This window comes from Haemaphysalis longicornis, unplaced genomic scaffold (assembly GCF_048455015.1).
Source record: "Haemaphysalis longicornis isolate Haplotype H1 unplaced genomic scaffold, Haemaphysalis longicornis Haplotype H1 scaffold_1, whole genome shotgun sequence".
NCBI lineage: Eukaryota > Metazoa > Arthropoda > Arachnida > Ixodida > Ixodidae > Haemaphysalis > Haemaphysalis longicornis.
This window is the reverse complement of record NW_027526203.1, coordinates 141,569,965-141,586,576: the sequence shown is the minus strand read 5'-3', so window position 1 is coordinate 141,586,576 and position 16,612 is coordinate 141,569,965. Positions and strand designations below refer to the sequence as shown.

At 45.4% G+C, this 16,612-nt stretch overlaps 1 protein-coding gene across 1 annotated transcript in view; it reads left to right on the top strand.

The window, feature by feature from the left end:
• Positions 1–12,470, top strand: part of LOC144137183 (peroxiredoxin-6-like) — a 62,241-nt gene extending 49,771 nt beyond the window's left edge. Inside the window, exons 5-6 of the mRNA XM_077669452.1 lie at positions 2,694–2,766; positions 11,780–12,470. Of these exons, the coding sequence (XP_077525578.1) occupies positions 2,694–2,766; positions 11,780–11,914 (208 nt within the window). The 3' untranslated portion in view covers positions 11,915–12,470. The remainder of the gene's footprint in view (positions 1–2,693; positions 2,767–11,779) is intronic.
• The last annotated feature ends 4,142 nt before the right edge of the window (positions 12,471–16,612 follow it).

The following is a 16,612-nucleotide window of genomic DNA, read 5'->3' as shown; positions in this document are numbered from 1 at the left end:
TCTGTCCGAACAAAAGATTTTGGGCACGTGGGCTGACAACAGGAAGCAAAGCCTAGCCGTTAAAGCCCTGCTTACATTTCTTGGTGACTGCTCTTTGGATTCTCGCCTCTACGTTGCGACAAAATTGAACAGACTGCGAAATAATGTCTGAGCAGTTCCTTTTTTTTTTCATGGATGATAGTCATGTGCTTAAAAGTGAACTGTAGTCATCTGATTCAGCGCCCCGTTGTACGTGAGACGTTTATTGGTTTACTGCTTGTACGTAGTTCATTTGTCGCTTTCATTGTCATTCCCCATACCTTCCATATTCATTCCTTTCTCTTTCTGTCCCCAGTACACTCCCCCCAGAGGGAAGTAGCAGGCCCAAGATCAATTTCTCAGGCCGACCTCTTCTCCTTTTTCAATAAATATTTTTCTCTCTCTCTCTCTTAAGCATTCTCGGAATAGTTTAGCAAGCTTTTCCAGTACAATACATCCACCCTCTTTTAGAAGGCCAAGGGTGATGCCACCCCCGCCTGCAGCTTTTCCTCTTTTCATACCTTTGCGCGCCTTTTATACTTCCTCTTTAGTTACTGACATCGCAAGTTAAGCTTGTGGGTTCAGTTTTCTCTGGTCCAACGTCGCTGCCGTGTAGTCTTGTGCAGAATCATTCTGCTACTTTTTTTTATTTCGTTCACATTGCGCGTAATGTCACCATGTTCATCTCTAATTGCGTGCATTGTTCCTCTGCCAAAGCCAGCTTACTCTTTGTTGCCTTGAAGCTTTCTCTGTGTCTAGCGTTTTCTCGATTACTGCCGTGTTGTGATCGAGAGCATGGCAGTGATCGAGAACAAACGACTCTAATCGTATTTTTCGCACTTGCTGTGCACGAATGCCGACAACGAAAGTGAATCACATTACCGCTATGTCGATCATGGCACCGCCGTTCTGTCACGTCACCGACGTACTTAGGACCGAACGGGTTCAGAATAGCAGAATTTGACATTCACGCGGCAGTAGATCTTGTGACATCGCCATCTGCACACCAGGGGCACAGAGCAATCGACCTAAGGCCACAGGCGCTGCCACTCAGCATTTTTTACAACGCCGTTGTAAGGTCACTCACCGTGATCGCAAATCGATTAACCGAAAGCTCGCCGCGTGCTTTTCACATCTCGCTTCGGAAGTAGCTCTGGCAGCCGCGCCAGCAGGTGCTAGGTCATGTGACCTTCCTCAGAGGGGCGCCCCATGGAGGAAAGGGCGGCCCAGCTGCTCTTCTTTTTCTCTGGTCTTCTGAAAGTGAACAAATGGGGAGGTAGTAGAGCACACCCGGGCAACAAAAGGCTCACCGGTAGCACCCAAGTGTTCACAGCCGTGAAGGGCTTCCTGAAATCCCCACAAAGGCAAACGGCGTTACCACGCAGGCCCATGGGCGAGTATCTTTGAAACTGCTGGAGCTCCGTGCAGGCAAGGAGATGACACAACGTGTGAGCGAGGACGCGTTCGGCTCTGCTTGTGCATTTTTGACCCTCTGGGGAACAAAATCCCACTGCAGCTGAGATGTTATTGTACATGACGCCACAGGACAGGTTCGCAATTTTGATGCGAGCGACCTAACTACATGCAAGAGGCCAGCACCTGCGGGGCTTCTGACCCGTTTGCCGCCGCGCTTTTAAGCACGAAAGAACTTACTTTTTCCCGTACCTCTGTAGCTTTACCGCATTCGGGATGAAGCCTTAACAAGGCCGTCACCGTTTCTAAGTGGCCAGTCGAACCTCTTGTGACACAGGAGGAAGGGGTAAGGACGATGGGGGCGGGGAACGATGGGTAACGCGTCGTCCTGAAGCATTCCGCGTTGTTCCCCTCCCCATAATGTAAAGTCGTAAAGGCATGTCGTAAAGGCGCAACGTCACGATTAAGAGGTCTAAAGTCATCACACGATGTGCTCAGCTTGACGAACAACGGGTTTTACGTCTCTTGACATGTCGGTATGCTCGAAGTTAGGGCTGCCAAACGTTAAGCTTTCACGTAAGCCTAGCAATGCCGATGGCCTAGGCCGCTAGTTATAGTTACGGCCAGAAGAAAAAAGACACAAAGACGATAATGATGACAGTTTTATGTCCAGACACACAAGCGTACATCCTCTGCTGCTCGAATGACCCTCGTGGTCGGGTCGCTGACAGTGTCTCCTACCCACAAACGTATATTGAATGACGGTTTTAAAAACGCCTAACAACTAAATTATTTCCGTCAGCAAAAAGTTCAATCTTGTATGCATACCCTGAAGCCAGCAAAGCATTACAAACACTCAGAGGCACATACCCGCGGTTGTTTATTGACAACGTTCTAAGCAGGAATGTGTGCGGCTTTTGTACGACATTTCTTGCAGATGGCACAAAGAAACCGTTTGTCATTTTTCTTCAGAGCTTGAACTTTGTTTGTCCTTAGAAATTTAGGTCTAAAACGCCAGAAATAAAGGTGTCAGGGTATGACGAAATATGCTTGTTCGTCTAAAACTACTATCCCTGGCGCACGAAAAAAAAAGCGTACACGGACGAATGCCGAGAGGGACAACGCTGGAGTACTTGTCTGAATCTCCGTTCTTCTTTTTTGTGTTTGTCCGCAAATGAACGTGGTTATGGAATGCCACCCTACCTGATCACAAACCCTTCTTTGCGCGTTTAAATGGTCGTCGTTTCGTTTTGTTTTTGCAGAGAACTACTTCGAGCAGTGGCTTCCTTGAAGCTCACACAAGAAAAAAAGGTCGCCACACCGGCCAATTGGATGGTAAGCCATGTAGAACATCATCATCATCATCATCATAATCAGCCTATTTACAATGTAACGTTCGGGTTTTCTAACTTTGAAGTCTCAAACAGTAGCTTTCCTCATCGAAAGGTATGCTGCACTGTCTGCCCCTGCTTTCGAGGAACTTCGCTTTTTTATCTCAAATGGTAGGCCGACTAATACATATTGCGTAAAAGCCGATAAGTGGGTTCTCATTCGGAAGAAATGGTGGTGCAGATGATTGCGAAAAGGCGAACGCACTAAAAATTTATATTTTCCTCTAGAAAAATGATCATCTCAGCTCAATACAATCTTGGTAACCAGTGTTTGTGTATGCGGAATAAATGAAATGAACTTTTGCGTGCAATGCCTTATGGCCGTATCGGTGCATACTACAATTTGTCCATATATATATATATATATATATATATATATATATATATATATATATATATATATATATATATATATATATATATATATATATATATATATATATATATATATATATATATATATATATATATATATATATATATATATATATATATATATATATATATATATATATCTATATATATATATATATATATATATATATATATCTATATATATGCAATGCAAGAATAAATACATCAATGTTTCTTGGACACCGGCAAATATCAAGTAAAAGAAAGACACACGTCCAAAGAGGAATAGTATTAACGTTTCGGCCGAGGGACCAGCCTTCGTCAGAAAAGGTGTCATAAAAGGTGATGATTTGATTGATTGTAGGGTTTAACGCGCCGACGCAACGCAGGCGATGAGGCGCGCCGTAGTGGAGGGCTCCGGATTAATTTTGACCACCTGGGGATCTTTAACGTGCGGCGAAATCTCGCACACACGGGCGTTTGTGCTTTTCGCCTCCATCAGAAAAGCGGCCGCCGCGGCCGGGAATCGAACCCGCGACCTCGTGCTCAGCAGCAAAACGCCTTAGCCACTGAGCCACCGCGGCGGGGGTCAGAAAAGGTGAAAAAGATATATATCTATATATATATATATATATATATATATATATATATATATATATATATATATATATATATATATATATATATATATATACATATCAAGGTTGCAGTCGTCATTGCCAGTGCTATTCGGCTTTTTTCGAAATATTTAATAGGGCCGAATGACGTGTGCTTGTCACGTTTCTTTGATTCATTGATAAATAAGCGAAAATATAAGTCGAGAAAAAATCCGCCGTTTTTCCGGGAGCGGGACTCGAACCCACATCTCCGCATAACCGGTGCGGTGCGTTGGCCATTACGCTATCCCCACAACGGCTTCTCTCTCGACTTTTAAAGCGGGGTTTATATTTACAAGAGCTCTGAGGCCGGTCAACTAGCGCCGCCCCTCGACTACCGCGGGAGACGTAGAACGTCTTCTTTCCCAGCGGCCGCCACGTAGAACATGGTCGGAGGTCGGGGTTAGCAATTGGCATATCCGAACTGCTGGAGCCAGTGCCTCGTAATGCATGTAGCAGAACAGAGAGATGCCCGCCAGGTGGGATCCGACCGGATCCCACCTGGCGGGCATTTTTTCTCCACTTTCTTATTTTCCAAATTCTTTATCTTGAGCTACTACATCCTCCCCTTTGCTTTCCGAGGTCTTCTTGACTGCCAATTCTTATTTCTTTCTTTATATATATATATATATATATGTATACTGAGAGGACGAGTTTCACTCGACAGATCGATGTTCGGGGCGACCGTTTACTCGGAGGCTCGAGCGAGGAACGAGCGAGTACACACCATGATGATGAGTATTTAAAGAGATAAGGACGAAGTGCTAGAGGACGTTGGCTAATGATGATGGTAATGTCCAGATGAAGAGGAAGCACCGATGGCAGTCCGAAGAGAAAACCTCGGAAAACAAAGGGGAGGATATGTTAGGTCATTCAAACAGATAAAGAATTTGGAAAAAAAGAAAGTGAAGGAAAAATGCCCGCCAGGTGGGATCCGAACCCACGACCTCCAGAATACCGGTCTGGTGCGATAACCACTACGCTACGGGCGCGGCTATTTTTCCCCTTCACTTTCTGGGGTGTTTATGTCAATGTAATTTTTTCCTGTGCTTGGGGGTGGTAGCCAGCGCCACTCCGACTTCTCGGGGTGAAGGGTCTTCACTTTATCTTTCTTCTTTATCTAATTCTTTATCTCTTTGAATGACCTACCATATCCTCACCCTTTGTTTTCCGAGGTTTTCTTGACTGCGAACCCTTATTTCTGTCTTATTTTCAACGAGCCCCTCATTTCCTATTGTGATTCGCTACATGCATAGCGAGGGCCTCTGTTCTGGCAGTCTTGGTGCCATAGGGAGCTTAAGAGGGTTCAACGCTCGTCGACCACTCTCGACATGTCGTAGACACTCTAGTCACGGTCCGGGGGTTAAAAAGAAGGTCAACTTCACCCCGAGAAGTCGGAGCGGCGCTGGCTACCACCCCCAAGCACAGGAAAAAATTACATTGACATAAATACCCCAGAAAGCGAATGGGAAAAATAGCCCCGCCGGTAGCGTAGTGGTTATTGCACCAGACCGGTATTCTGGAGGTCGTGGGTTCGGATCCCACCTGGCGGGCATTTTTCTTCACTTTCTTTCTTTCCAAATTCTTTATCGGTTTGAATGACCTACCATATCCTCTCCTTTGTTTACCGAGGTTTTCTTCACTGCCAACCCTTATTTCTGTCTTATTTTCAACGAGCCCCTCATTTCATATATATATATATATATATATATATATATATATATATATATATATATATATATATATATATATATATATATGTGTGTGTGTGTGTAATGAGGGGCTGTAATGTATATATGTGTAATGAGGGAAAGTGTAATTTTCGTTCAGTGTAACCAATGATATTTTCTTTACTTTTTGTGAGATGAACGCATCTTGAGTCACCAGTTTCGTCATGTTTTTCTTTTTTTTGTGCGCCAGCACAAAGGCCCTCCAGCTGTTCTTTGGCACACTAATAAACAACTGATCGATCGATCGACCAATTAATGATTGATGGATTTATTTATTTATTTTTATTTATTTATTTATTTATTTATTTATTTATTTATTTATTGGTTATTGTTGTTGTTGGTGGTGGTGGTGTTGTTTTTGTCGTTGTTGTTGTTGCTGCTGCTGCTGTTGTTATTATTATTATTTGAATCTCGCTGGCATTCGCCCTTTCAGAGAATACGCTATATTAGTCCACTGTTCCATAGGGCGCGTCTATATTTTTCTGTGGCAGCAGTTTGGCTATTATTCTTCTACTTGCGTTCTATTTTGTCCGTGACCTTTTATTTTGTTCCCGCTTTGTTGATGCAATCAGCAGGCAGCTGACTACATGCATGATGAAATGCAGGCAACTGTGGTACCGCTGCATGCGGACTGCTTCGACAAGTGTCGAAAAAGCGATGAAACTCCTGGCAAAATACTGTGCCTTCAGTATCGTATGTGTGTAAAGCAGTGGCTTTACACAGCCCCTTGCTTGGAACTGCATGACGTCGCCGCACGTCTTTGTACTCGCAACTTTCACTTGCAGGTGTCACAATATTTTAAGGAGCTCTTGATGTCATATTGTACCCCGGGCCAGAAAGAAATCGGAAAACAATACGTCTATTGTCCGCTAAACTCTCTTAAAAGCTGTGAAAAGTCCTTCGGCTTTCATTTTTGAGATCGCGTCACGCAAGCCAGTCGAAAAAAACACTTGCTTTGAATCCTAACTTGATGCCAGGCGATATTTTCTGAAGATACACTCATTCCTCGGCGTATATTTAACACCTGCTGGGTGTCGATCGCTTCACTGTCGATCGCTTTAAAGCCGTTAAAGCAATTTTCGAGTGCAATCATTTAGTGATTGATTGCGTGGATTAACGCGCCGACGCAACGCAGGCGATGAGGCGCGTCGTGGTGGAGGGCTCCGGATTAATTTTGACCACCTGGGCATGTTTAACGTGCGCCGATCATTTAGTGTGGAAACGGTAGCAAATGACCACGGGTTGCACTTCCGTACAAGACGGGTTGTGAAAACACGCGCAGCGGTTGCGTTGTAGCTTCTACGGGTAGTTTCCGGGAGCACGCCTAGCTGTCTGCTCCTTGCTATCGACCAATGTTGCTCTGTGAAATATCTGGTGCCCCTGCTCAGCTATCCGACTCGAACGATAAGTATGGCATTCTTGCGAGCCGACGTCAACAACAATGACGCAATCAATACCGACCACTTTGCCGAAATGACTTCATAAAGGGGTTTCCTATATAGGCCATAGGCGCACAATCTTTGAAGAACGGGCAGCTACTTTCTACTTCCGCCATCGGGTCGAACTGGTACGTGGTGTCCGCTCCGGCCGTCGCCATGCATTGGGGAGCAAGGGATCAGTACCCGCTAATGGTGTTGCACTAAGTGTCCTTCAAAGTGGTGGACAAGTTGTCCCTCCATGTTACCCTGCCAGGTTCTTGATGTCCCGGTAGCCTCCCTTAAAAATATGAGTGGAGATGATAAAATTAAATATACATTTCGAGCCGTCACTGGAGTTCACGTGTTATCACCAGGTGAAAAAGCAACTTCTTTGTTGGTTAACAGCACAGAAGGGTAGCTGACACATGCGTCTCTGTTATAACAAATCTCGTATTCTTCAACGATCTCCCGTGTCAGTTGATTCTTCCTTTCATAAATTATGTAGCATTCTCTAAGGGGACGGTAGCAAACACAATCATTAGAATGTGCACCTAGATTTTCGTAATCACATTTTCCACGTTATTGCGATGCTCGCACAATCTGTCATTGGCATATCTTCCTGTTTCTCCTATACACGTTTTCTTGCACTTGTTTAACGGTATTGAATAACCCACTCATTCGAGCAAGTCACGAACGGAGTGCGAATGTTTGATGCTACAGTTATCAGACTTGACGGGGCGCTTATTCACTTTGTTGCAAAGCTTTAATAGCTTCTAGGAGCCGAAAATAGCACGTTTACATTAACGCGTTGTGTAATGTTCTCCAGAGTATTCGAAACCGTGTGAATGTGCCTCTTTTTGAAGCAGTAATTCCAGTAGGCCAAAGGAGTTGAATGCGCGGAATAAATAAGATCCTTTGTACTACCTCCGTCATGACCATCTCTTGTCTTTGGTCAAAATAACCTACCAGGCCACCGGAAAACTGTCTTACTGTCTCCGAGTTCCTACGTTTGGCTCCCCTGAATCAGCTGCGATAGACTTCCTCAGTGCAGCGGAAACGTCTGTCTCAACTTGCTGTAGTTTATGCCATTGGCAGCTGCCCTACAACATACGAAATTCAAGTAGTCTCCAGCCAGGCGCAGATTTAACGACAGTGCCCACTTTTGCGAAGGCCACTCCTAGGCAATTGCGACGCACTTAAGGCACTGGACGTAGGTATGCAGTATGTCGCACGCCATATTCAGTCAAATAATTAGCTTAATTGTGTGGGCTCTGGTATCTTTCCGGAAGTCCCATCTGCAGATGTAGCTGCCTACTGTTGCTCCTGAGCATGTGCCTTAAGCTCGAGCAGCGTCACCCCCCTACCAAGCACGCTAATGCTCGCTCGTGGGATTCACCTGCATCCGTAATAGCTGGAGGAGCTGCCCCCGTGGCCTCTCTAGAAGCTTCGCATTCGGCTTCACCCTCATCCCTTTCTCTCGCGTGTTCTTCATTCATCCTTAATGGGAGTTGTAGCACTGAAAACCTAGCCCTTCACCAACAACAATTAGTATCTCAAGAGCCGTTGCGGCTCAATAAACACGAACGAAATAAAGGTCGCTTCGGTTTAATTACAAGCAAGTCATGTTGTGGATGCCAGAAATATAATGGCTGTAGAACGGTGAAACACATGAATCACACTTACAGGCATGTGAAGCCGCAACAACTAATTTCAGCAACCACCTTCGAGGCAATGGGCGTATTTGGAAAGACGGATACGAAAACATACAAACAGCCTTACCCGCGAACACAAGGAAGGCGGGAAAGTATGCGTATGATAAAAACATTAATAAACCACTGAGTCGATGGCGCAAACTGGGTTTGTTGAGTAAGTTAGCGATGCTGGGCGCGAAGTCTCTGTATGAAGTGTATTTTCGAAACGAAAGCGCCCTTGTGTCAGGAATTTGCCGCATGTTACAGATAGTGGGAGCGCCGGGGGTTGCATAAATTAATTCGGGACCTTCCCCGCAGCACACCTCATAGCCCACGTGTGGCTTTGGCGCATTAAACGCCCCTAATGCGAAAAAAATAGTTTTCAATGGGATGTCCTGGATTGTGTGGCGCATCCTATTTGCAGGCGTGACAGAGGCGCACATAGCTGAGGTGGACATGCCGCAAAAATGCGGGTGCCCCTTCGATTTATGATTTTTGACCGTGGGTACCGCTGTCATTCGAACTCATGTCCCGCTATCGCTCAAACACGGATATCTATGAGGATCAACCGGCCACCCGTCGGTCCTGGAAACGCTTGGGATACCCGCACAGTTGCCGGACATGGAGCGTTGTTGTACGTCCCGGTAAATTTATGTAGCGGGTGGTCTGAACAACGACGTTACCGCGTCACAGACCAGCGCCACGTGAGATCGTCGCTGGGGAATTATAGTGTAAAACGGCGCGCTCCAGTCACGGTAACCGCGTTCGTTCTGACAAACTCCAAGTTGATACCTGGGAACTGCGTCAAACAGAAACGATGCGTTACCGAGAAAAATGGCGTTCGTTCACTTCACGCTTCAGTATAAAGCATTTCTGTTTCGACCCGCCGCGGTGGCTCAGTGGCTAAGGCGTTGCGCTGCTGAGCACGAGGTCGCGGGTTCGATCCCCGGCCGCGGCGGCCGCTTTTCTGATGGAGGCGAAAAGCAAAAACGCCCGTGTGTTCGAGATTTCGGCGCACGTTAAAGATCCCCAGGTGGTCAAAATCAATCCGGAGCCCTCCACTACGGCGCGCCTCATCGCCTGCGTTGCGTCGGCGCGTTAAAACCCTACAATCAATCAATTTCTGTTCGACGGGAATGCCGTGATATCTGTGCGCGAGGGTTCACACCCATACAAAAATTACAAAACCGTCTGTATTATTTTGCTGACATGCCGATGGCGGCGCACTTCAACGCATGCGGCTGGTATTTTATTCATTATGTATACCGGGTATGAACTTGCGCATGCCCGAACGGTGGCATAAACTGCATTTTTATAGTGTAAGGAGGTATTTGGGCCCACATTAATTCAGGCTTTGTTTAATTTACCGAACTCTCTATCTCCGCTCGGCTCCTTTCAAACCTTTACCCGCAGCCCCTGAGCAGTCGCCGAAAGGGACTTAGTACAGAGTTAAAGACAAGCTCTCGAACAATACCACAACTAATACCCCAAATGTAATTTCAGGGGAACATCCCCGATGTCCTACCTGTTAATTAAATGGGCCGCTTCTTTTCTATAAGCATTCTTTTTTCAGCGACAGACGTTATGCTCTCGTGATTAGAAAAGGAAGATCCAGCCGAATGAGTTCGTAGAGATTAAAATGATGCCGTGCGTTGCCTGGGTCGCGGCATACCCTCAAGTGACATAAAGGAATCATTTCCGAAGAAGGCACTGTTCGCTGTTGCGTGTTTATTCACTTGATCAAAACGGGAAAGGGAATAAGCGGAAGCGGCGCTCTAACTTGAGCTCTGTGTCCTTACGCGTGGTATCGGCGGAAAGAACTGCCCTCCCTTGTGGTGCTGCTTGGCCTTAATTACGTTTCACTGGCCCCTTATAACGTAGGAAACTACCGCAGTAGTATTTTAATGTGGTTACTGTATGGCTTGTGGGGGAAAAAAGTTATTTCATCGTAAACACGACAAGTACACAAAAACACCTAAATTTGAACTTAATTGTATTTTCTGCTCACAAAATATGGACATGACAGGTTACGATGATAAGAACTAACTTTCAACTGAAATTCGTCTTGTCCATCCGGGTCTTTACAATCGGAATACTAACCGTAGATACAATACAAATGGCTACAAATATGCAGTACCAAATATGCATTAGCCTGAACCCACGCTCTTCGTAAATATGAATGTTCAAAACTGGTGCCCAATTTCCACTTGAACTTCAGCGGTATAGTATTATCGGTGATTTTCCCATGGATGCCTACACATTCACCCCCTTTGTTGAACTTCATTCTCGCGCAATGACTGCACCTTACTCCTTAACAATATTTCGCCCTCTAAAGCTAACTCGCAAACGCAAGGGGATGCACGCAGAGAGGCCACTGCTGCCCTCCTCTTACCTGAAGTTGTGGCTTTGGCGAAAGGGGCTATGGGTAACCGCTATTCCATCTAATAATAACAAAGGATAATTATTGCGCTGTGAAAGCTACACATGAAGCTTACGCTGATTTATGTCGGCTCTCAAAACGACTATCGTGCACAAGTTTTGATTTGTAATTTTCAAATGGTTTCCTTTCTGTGTACCATTTTTCTCTTCCGTGACTCGCTTTTTGCACGTCAGTCTTCGAGAAAATCCTGCGTATACCACTGTGTAGTACCGTTCACGTACTCAGGCAATACGTTCAACGATTTGTAGTTATTTTTGACATGGTTTAACTCCCGACTTTCGGAGATTAGTATAATAACAGGATGCTGTACACCTGCATTGTCCTTGTTGGAATAGGTAGCGTTGTTTCATTTTCTTTCTACCCTTTGTTTCGTTTCAAAGTCAGACGGTTGTCGCAGCTCTTCTGGTGTTTCAGGTTTATCTATTCGAGTTGCCATGGGCGTCCGGAGTGGAACGGAAGGGGGGGGGGGGGGGCAACTGCCCACACTTGAAGTTTCCCACCATATTTACTTTCGTGTACCTTTAGTGGCTACTCTGCTCCTGAACCCCCTCCCCCGGGGCCCTTTCTATAGACGTGTGCCCCCATATTTGAAAACTTCTAGGGACGCCATGATAATTGCTCTACCGCATGCCCCCGCCCCCTACCCGTCTCCTTTGTACACCTTGCAGCCGGGTGAACCATGCATGGTAATACCGTCGGTGAAGGACGAAGAGATACCGCTGCTGTTCCCCAAAGGCGTCACTTCCTACAACGTGCCCTCCGGCAGGAAGTACATCCGGGTCACACCACAGCCGGACCACTGACACGTGTTGGATTCTCCTTCCATGGCTGCCTAACTACTTATTGGCCGCTGCTTCACGCCTTAAAATTGACAATCAACGTGTAAAATGCAGCGCCCCTAACCGTGATCACCTAGGCACCACTGCGCTAGCCGACGAGGAAGCTTTATGTACCTATGCTTCCCAGAGTTCTGTGCACGCAGAAAAAGAGTACTGTTTCACTGCACTAGCACCAGTATCCTCGCAGAGGTAATCCCTAGATAACCCCTCAGAGCTGCACAAGAGTACACGAAGCTCATTTTTCACTGGTTCGGTTCTTGCGCGGCTGAATTTCTGCTGTCACCACTACGTCCCCTCTCTCACACTCCACTTCCTTTATCCGATATTCTCTACACGGCAGGATTAGTTCGCGGGTGATTATCCATCCGATGTCGTGAGCCTTTGGCGACTTATATAACCCTGAGATAACACGCACCCACCTGCTTTGCAGCGCTTATTTTCACCCGGAGATGCAATTTTCTCCAGAAAGCGCCTCACAAACCAGCACAATTTTTACCTGGGCCGTTCAATAAACGTGTCTCTCGCCCTTGAGCTGTATCGCGTTCGATGTTTATTTTACGCTTTATTCGCACGATTCAAAAGCAAGCAAGGAACATGGAAAATTGTGATCAACGTCAAGTACATTCGTATTTTCTCAGGACGTGAAATGAAGATCTGCGAAGACGAACCACGCAGGTAAGGATTTTTTTAAGTGCTCGACATTGAACCAGAGCTGACTGCGGTTGATTGGGCGCAACATTAACAACGGAGTCTTGCTACGGTGGGCTGCTTTTGCCAGAAATAATAAAAGTGCCAGTTGCCGTTAGAGTACGTACGATCGCTTTTTTTTTAAAAGGAGTATGTAATTAGCTCTTGCACTCCCCGCTATCCCTTTAATAGCAGCTTGGACGGGATGCGTTAAAATAGCTATAAACATTGCTTTCATGCAACGACAGTCGTGAACTGATTCCCGAATACCCACTTTTCCCGCATCCCCTCTACGAAACTACATATAGGAAATATAATGAAAAATATAGACGTGCTACTGTTCCTGTATGTTGTATTAAAAGCTGCAGTTTCACTACGTGCACTGAATAGACTGAGCCATTATATCCCGAGCATAGTTAAATGGCAGATTATTGCTCACGTATTCTCTATCGAAAAAGTTTCTGTAGCCTTGTATGGTCGACTACAAGACGCGCAAATTTAAGCTACCTTTTTTTGTTAAAAATTGAGAGGTGCGTGCTATAAACAACGAAATTCTCTTGGAGACTTGTTAGCCCTACTTTGAGCTAAGTGGGATTCTATATATTGTCACAGGACAGGACAACCCCCGGCCGCAAAGGCCCACCCCCAAATGACAAGGAAGAAGCACGGTGCGGGGCGCAGCCAGCCCGGGCTCAGTTATGGCTGCATGTAAATAGTTCTTCGCTTCATGTGAACATATCACTTCAATAGCACATGGCTCGTGTCCTCTACCGCCACGTTACATTTGGTAGAGTGTCCGGGTTCGTCATCCCCATCCTGGCCCCAGCATCGCATCGCATCGGCGTGGACGCAGCCGCCAAGGATAACGAAGCCGCGCCGGAAAGCCCTAGCCCAGCCAAGACCAGAACACAACTCAACATTTTCTCCCATTTTTTTTCTGTCAAAAAAAATCTGCAACTGTTTCAAGGATACTGAATGACTTTACAGGCTTTGCGTTCTTTGGATTTCTTGACTGCATACTCTTATTTCTATCTTAATTCAACGAGACCATTATTTTCCCTTCTGATTCTTTACATGCATATGGAGGCTCTCTGCTCTAGCAGTCTTGGTGCCATAGGTAGCTTAAGAGGGTTCAACGCTGGTCGACCACCCTCAACATGTCGCAGACGCTCTAGTCACGGCCCGGGGGTAAAAAGAAGCTCGCCTTCACCCCGAGTAGTCCGAGTGGCGCTGGCTACCACCCCCAAGCGCAGAAACAAATTACCCTAACAGAAGTACCCGAGAAAGTGGAGGGAAAAGTGCCCTGCCGGTAGCGTAGTGTTCATCGCACCAGACGGGTTTTCTGGACGTCCTGGGTTTGAATCCCACCCAGCCGGCATTTTTTCTCCACTTTCTTTCTGTCTTTTAAAAGTCTGCATCTGTTTCAACGGTAATAAATGACCGACCTCATTCTCCCCTTTGCTTTCCTTGGCATTGTTGACTGCCAACCCTTATTTCTGTCTTAATTCAACCAGCCCCTCATTTCCCATTCGGATTCCCTACATGCATAGCGAGTGTCTCTGTTCTGGCAGTCATAGTGCCATAGGTAGGTAGCTTACGAGGGTTTAACGCTGGTCGACCATTCTCGACGTGTCGTAGACTCACGAGTCACGGCCCAGGGATTAAAAAGAAGCTCCACTGCACCCCGAGTAGTCCGAGTGGCGCTGGCTACTACCTACAAGCGCAGGAAATAAAATACCTTAACATAAATACCCGAGAAAGTGGAGGGTAAACAGCCCTGCCGGTAGAGTAGTGGTCATCGCACCAGACGCGTATACTGGAGGTCGTGGGTTGGCAGTGAAGAAAACCTCAGAAAGCAAAGGGGGGGAATGCGTTACGTCATAGAAAGAAATGAAGAATTTTTTGAGTCTGAAAGAAAGTGGTGAAAAAATGCCCGCCGGGTGGGATCCGAACCCACGACCTACAGAATACCGGTCTGGTGCGATAACCACTACGCTACCGGCGGGGCTGTTTCCCCACCACTTTATCGGGTATTTATGTTAAGGTATTTTTACGTGAACGTGAACGTTAGAGGTGGTCGGGGGAGAGCAGAGGGGCGGTAACGTGGAAGGGGCGGCAGAAGACGACAATTGCAGTGATAGGAGCAGATACGAAGCCAATTTTTTTTGTTTGTCGCGAAGTACCCCTTACCTTAGTGGCGCTGATGTCGGCTCTACCCGCAACAATCAGCCATTTCGCAATTGCCATGAATAAAAGAAACAAAACAATGAGGGATTATCTAGAGAGTGCCCACACTCATACAAGAAAGGTGGTGGCTCTTATTAACCGAACACTGACCAGCTACTTGTCACAGTACCCACTAGTTGCATAGTGCTTTTACTAACTGGCCATGCGCAGCCTAGTAAAGATATACGCGTGACAATCAATCAATCAATCAACCTTTTATTTCGCCTTTTTTCATAAAAGAAGGAAAAAACTAGAAAAAAAGCTTCAGTGCATCAGCTCGACGAGGTCCTCGTCGCTTGTCTTGGCAACGGTTGCAGTGTTAGACAAAAGGTGCATTCAATATACAGCGTGTGGACTATTTCATACATACATAAGATGCAGTAATATTACAACAAAAGCGTAGCAGATACTACTGCACAAATTCTATCTGATTCACACAATAGCTAACACAATAGCGGTACGGAACGCAATAGTATTACGATCGTAAGCATAATACTATTGCAATATACATGTAGCTTGCTGCATCGATGCAATACTTTGCACACTAAGGACATAACTACAAGCACTTACATTCTGCATAATGTACAGTAATACGCAACAAAATATCAACCAGAGAAAATTGGGCTATTAAAATTATACAAATTAGGTCGCAGTCCCAGTTACGGGTATATAGACTTGAAACGCAATAATACAAGCCAATGCCAAATACACAAAGGATTACTTTTTACCAGTAAGAGGCAAGGCCTCCATTTTTAATCATATGCGATTTCAATTGTTCCCTTGAGACAATACTTGAATCTAGGCCATTTCTGTGTAATTTATGTATTAAACACAGCACATGATACAGCAATTTTGAAAATCCGTAATTTGTACGAGAGAAACGTTGGACCACATGTCTCATTCCCTTAACTTATACGGTACTACAGTTGGTCTGTTTAGGTTACATAGACCTATACACGGTTTATTTTTATATTAGAAAAATTGTTTGCATGTAGGGATGAGGTTAGTTTTATATAAATGCTGAATTGGTATTAAATTAGGGCTGGAAAAATTTTGTACGTATGCGCATCATATGCTACGTTAGCAATGTTTCGGATAGCTCTTTTCTGCAGTACACTTAACTTGTCCACGTTGGTTCCTGATGTTGTTTCCCATACAAGAGAACAATAAATTAAGTAAAAGGAAAATAATGCATGATATATTAAACCTTCATCTTGGACGGTAGCTCACAATGTACCGCCCATATATCTCGCACATATCTCACACTGTGTATCTCACCGCGCAGCATGACATAGACACATTCAACACGCACATATCTCCCTTATGCCTGTGCTACACGGTAACTTTGAATTGACAATTGGGCTCTCGCCCGCAACAGGTCCCTATGTATTTACCAAGGGGCACTCGATAGACAATTGGTTCAATGGCCTTCGGAAGGCCTTCGGAAGCCGTTTAGCACAGGCATTAGACCAAAAATAAACTGAGAAAGAAAACAAATGGGATGCACGAGTAGAGCGAGTTTAACTTAGTCACCTTAGAAATACATCTGCTCTTCGTGATTTTATAGCCAGCAGCGGAAAGTCCTCTGATAGTCAGTGGGCTTGTCACAAAAATCAAATATTTTAGCGGTAACTTTAGAATTATGCATTTTAATGTGAGCATATACAAGCGAGCATGCGGACTTGCAAGAGCTTTTTAATCGTGACTTGAAGTAGTAAACGTTCTGCAGTTCATCATCACCAGCCTATC